Raw genomic sequence first — 5,015 nt, 5'->3', positions numbered from 1 at the left:
AAAAAAAAAAAAAAAAAAAGAATTGTGAACTGAAATTTCTCTCTCCTTGGCAAGTCAACATAATTCCAATTGAATGACTCTGGCTCAGGTGACACACGCCTGTAATCCTAGAGCCCTGGGAGGCTGAGGCAGGAGGACCTCATGAGTTGCCAGCCAGTAAGACGCTGTCTCAAATAAAGGAATGGTTTAGCAGCCCTTACCCTCCAACTCTGATCAAGGGTAGGTAAATTTTACAGCTGGGTACCTGGGGAACAAATACATATAAAAATAAAAAGCTGGGGTGGGGGGGATGGCTCAGTAGAATAAGTGCTTTCCTGGCAAGCGCAAGGGCCTGAGTTCAAATCCTGGTTCCACCATAAATAAATAAATAATAAAAATAAATAAAAATAGAAAACAAACTGGACCCTCAACATTAAGGCTAACAGTAACTGAAATAAAGGGCCAGAATTTTCAAATATATGTGTAACCATTAAGTATGTGACAATACTTTGGAAAGAAATAGAGAACAAATTATTTTTCAGTAACTATTACCAAACAACAATCTCGAAGATCTTGGAAACAACGACATCCTTGGACCTTACAGAAATATTGGCTCTCAATAAAAAGAGCTGTCCTCAATGCCTACGCATTCAGTCAACCTGCACAACCGCTGGGTGCTCTAATGAAGAGCAAGTACAAATTCACTGAGCTTGCCTTTACTCAGTGATCCCTAAGTTCTTACGCCAGAGCTACCCACGTGGCATCCTGCAAACGCTTCACAAGCCACCCAATACTTGTTCCATTCTCCATTTTAAACATTAGAAAACAGACTGGGGGCAAGAGCTCAGCAGTACTGTGCTTGCCCAGTTTGTGCTGGGCCCTGAGTTCAATCCCCAGCCTAGGAACTCAGAGCCCTTTCTCCCACCTTCCCACCTACCAACCCGCTGGTGCTGGGCGGGTGCCTTCTCAGCAGTGGCAGGCGCGCTGGGCCCACCAGTCCTCACCTGTGCCCTCCACTCTCTCTCAATCCTTGGCACCCACAGACAATGAATCACAAGCCCACCCTAGACTTCTTTCTGTTTCCTATTCTGATATTCTCGTTTCTCTTCTTCTCTCTGATTCTGATCTATAATCTATCCCCACATTACTGTCTCAGACTACAGACAAAAGACTAGTATCTATCTAAATTCACCAAATCATCTGAGAATTGTAGTACCAAACCCCAAGAAATGACTGGTTAACACTGATTTCATCCATCACCTGTCAGCCAAGCTGTCTCTGCAATGCCACTTTTCTTTAACAGTCTGTTTGCTTTATCTCTCTTCCTCAGCTCAAAGCACTGAAAGTAACAGGAGAAGCTGTGACACTTGCACGATTTGACTTTGAGCTCCTCTCCACTTCCACTTTTTGTATTAGAATACGATGTTGTATGGTGTGTTCCATACCACAGGTCTACAGCAGTCACACGACTTGGCATTACTGCCTGTGGCTTCAGGTTCACACAACCATGCAGGTATGGCTTAAAACCTACTGCTCCTAAATAAAGCTTCGGACCACTTTGCCCTGAAATAATACTACCATTTACTTCAGCATGCTTTACTTTTCATTACTCGCTCATACAGTGGCAGCTGGATCCGTCATCTGAAGACTACCTTACAATTCATTTCTTTGTAGGTGAGCCTCTCTCACCCTAGAATTTACCACCTGAGAATCATGGGATTTGCAAGTTCCCCTCCCCCAACCCCTGAAGCCCCCTCATGCTAGCTGTTAACAGTTTACTACAATATTAAAGTAATGGCATGATCTCTTTTCCTCTGATCTCAAAAAGAACTAAAACTGAACAGAAATGAAAATGAAATGGAGAGTAGGAGACGTACCGCAGATTGAAACCTCGGTTGCTCTTCCTGAAATAAGAGAGAAAAAAAAAATAGAAAATATAGAAGTTATTTTTATACATCGCATTCAATAATAAGAAAGAAAATGCCGGCGGCGGAGGAAGCGCGGGTGGGGAGTCAGCCCGACACCCCTCCCCCCCACCCCGACCGCGGGATCCGATAGCCGGGCAGGGGTCCTGAGCGCCGCCCCTCCTCCCGGGACCCGACCCCGGCTCGAAGAGGTGCGGAGCAACACTTCCTCCCCTCGGATCCAGCCCTCTCCCCGTCCTCCCTCACCCCAAGGATCCGCGAGTCCCGGAGGAGGGGATCACACACCACAGGGGCAACTCTCGAGCGCCGTCCCCTTTCCCACAATCCGGACAATGGGATCCCGGGCGCACTTCATCCCTGTGCCCGGATCCAGGGCAGGGCAGGGCGGAGCGGGAGGCCGCAGCACCCTCTCCACTGGCAGAGACGGGGGTCCCAGAGATCGTGCGTCTGCACCCCACCTCCATCCCCAGGAGGCCACCCGGCCGGGAGCCCAGAGGAGAGCGAGCCCGGGCCGCGACGCCAGCGGTCCCAGCCCTCAGGGAAGGGGAAGGAGGAGGCGGCGGCCACCCGGCGCCCTCCCGCCGCGCCCCGCTGAGCGCCCCGGCCACTGTCCCCGCCTGACAACCCGCACGGGAAGGAAGCCCCAGGACTCACGTCGCTCTCCACCTCGATGTCATCGTTATCGCTCATTTCCTACGGCCCAAGGAGCGGCCACTGCAGCGGCGGCGGGGAGGGGGAGGGGCGCAGGGGAGGGGAAGTCGGCGACAACAACAAGCCGAATGCCCCCACACACTCACACACTCACTCGCTCCCTCACTCACACACACACGCACACACACACACGCACGCACACACACACACAACACGGGCGAGAACCACCTCCTCACTGCAGCACCGGATCAACGGCGGCACGCACGCCCGGTCGCCCCCCTGCCACGTGATGGGGCCAGCCGCACAGGGGCAGCCGAGACTTGTAGTCCTCGTCCCTCTGACAGGCAGCTTGATGTCTGCCTGAAAAACTACATATCCCATAAGGCGCTGTACCCAGTCCTCCGCCCCCTGGCTTTGGGGAAATTTAGGGCGCCTGCTCAACGAGGACGGGGCGGGGCAGGCGGCGCTGTGCTTTCTGGGAGATGTAGTCCACAGACCGCGAGTTGTCAGGAGGTTTCCTCCAGAGGAGACAGAGAGGCTGTCGGGAAGACAGGACACGTGGAGGGCGCTGGGCTCCTGGAGCCGGCCGCCGGCTAGGCTCTGGGCGTTCGGCCCAGGGGACTGGGTGGAGGCTGTGTTGCGGGGAGCCGGATGCCTAAATAACGCTCTCTCTGCTTGGAGCGACTGATGTTATTTTGTCTTGATGCCTGAATGGCTAGGCTTGCGCCCTGGGGTGTAACCGCCCTCCCAGTGCAGCCGGCGGGGGGCGCGGCTCGGGGCGCCCACGCGGCCCCCGTGAGTGAGGTTGCCTGGTATCTAGCAGGTGGAGGTGGCGTCGCTGCCCGGGCAGGAAGACCGACCTTGCAGAGCGTGCCTGCGATTGTCCAGGAGTGGCCGTTCTGCCTGCTGCGTCGCGTGCTCACAGGACATCCCGTGCAGCGTATGGACATGAAAACCTCTCCTGAGTGTTGCAGCCCAGGCACTTCAGGGAGGGCCCCGGTCAGAGAACCGTAATTAGGAACTGGCAAGAAAACAACAACAACAGCAAAAAAAAAAGAAGGAAAGAAAAAGCAAGAAACTTGTGCGGAACCTAGCCAATTAAAATCATTTATATACTGAGGCATCAGTTGTGATCACATCCTTTCCACCAGTATTTGGGGAATGCCATGACCTAAGAACTGGGGTGGTCTTCGTGCAGCTTGTAGCTGTGGAAGCAAAAGCAAGACAATGCTGCTGCCATTTTAAAAGAATGCGTAAAAACCAAACGTGGGTGCGAATCCCAGCACTCTGGGAGGCTAAGGCAGGAGGACTGCAAATTCTAGGCTGGCCAGGGCAATTTTGTGATTTAGCAAGTCTCAGACTCAGGTAAAAGCAACAAAAACAAAAATTCCAACCATATTATCCCTGACTTTTGAATGTGGAAATTTGGCATTATAACACATAGAATATTTGTGGCGTATCCCTGTGTGAGGTCATAGTTGTTTTTTTGTTTTGTTTTGTCCTTTTGAGACAGGGTCTTACTATGCAGCTCAGGCTGGCCTTGAGCTCACTTTGTAACCCAGGATGGTCTTGAATTTGCAGTGATCCTCTTGCCTCAGCTTCCCAAGTGCTGGGATTATAGGCATGTGCCACCATGCCTGGCTAAGCCTATAGTTCTTGCTGAAGAGATAATTGTGTTGCAAACTTTTTCTTTTTTTTTTCTTTTTTCTTTTTTTTTTTTTTTGCAGTACCACCAATTGAACTCAGGACCTTCTGTTTGCCAGGCAAGCATTTATTCTACTGAACTATCTCCCCTTCCCTGTAAACTTCTAAAAAAAAAATCTGTTGTACCCAGGCATGGTGTCACATGCCTGTAATCTCAGCACTCAAGGAGGCTGAGACAGGAGAGTTACTGCTGTGAGTTGGAAGCGAGTATGGGCCACATAGTGAGATCCTGTCTCAAAAAACAAAACAAAATAAACAAAAGAATGAAAGAAAAAAAGCACTGTAGAGCAACACAAGCTATAAGTTAAATTCACCTCAGCTGATGAGCCAAATCATCCCAGCAGCAGAGCACTGGATAAGTTGTTTTTTCCTAAACTAAAACCTCAGTATTCAGGTTTAATTGCAGTGTTGGCACTTTGTGATAAATAAGTGGGATTGGGGTTGCAGTTTGGACACTTATCTCTAAATTTAAGGCTCACCATCACTGACTTAAGAGCTTCAAAAATGCCCTGTGACCAGCCACACCCCAGACCAGTGCAGCAGTCAGGACCTCTGAGGGAGCAGAGCAAACAGAAAGTGTTTAAAGCTTGTCAGGTGAAGCCAACATGGACCAAGACTGAGAAATACTATTCTAAAGGACGCCAAGATAGGCAAGATAGTCTCTCATTGGTATAATTTAATTTTTTTTTTTTTGTGGAACTGGGAATTGAACTCAGGCCCTTGTGCTTGCCTGGGAAGCACTTATTCCACTGAGCC

At 50.4% G+C, this 5,015-nt stretch overlaps 1 protein-coding gene across 4 annotated transcripts in view; it reads right to left on the bottom strand.

Annotated features, from left to right (window-relative positions):
* Positions 1-2,821, bottom strand: part of Max (MYC associated factor X) — a 28,433-nt gene extending 25,612 nt beyond the window's left edge. The window contains exons 1-2 of one of the 4 annotated variants that reach the window (XM_023702835.1): positions 2,559-2,821; positions 1,857-1,883 (exon numbers count right to left, since the gene is read on the bottom strand). In XM_023702835.1, the coding sequence (XP_023558603.1) occupies positions 1,857-1,883; positions 2,559-2,594 (63 nt within the window). In that variant the 5' untranslated portion in view covers positions 2,595-2,821. The remainder of the gene's footprint in view (positions 1-1,856; positions 1,884-2,558) is intronic. The other 3 variants (XM_004624780.2, XM_023702837.1, XM_023702838.1) reach the window with 3 other exon arrangements.
* Between the last annotated feature and the right edge of the window lie 2,194 nt (positions 2,822-5,015).

This window comes from Octodon degus, unplaced genomic scaffold, assembly GCF_000260255.1.
Source record: "Octodon degus isolate 3935 unplaced genomic scaffold, OctDeg1.0 scaffold00007, whole genome shotgun sequence".
Lineage (NCBI taxonomy): Eukaryota > Metazoa > Chordata > Mammalia > Rodentia > Octodontidae > Octodon > Octodon degus.
This window is presented reverse-complemented; position numbering and strand designations above follow the sequence as displayed.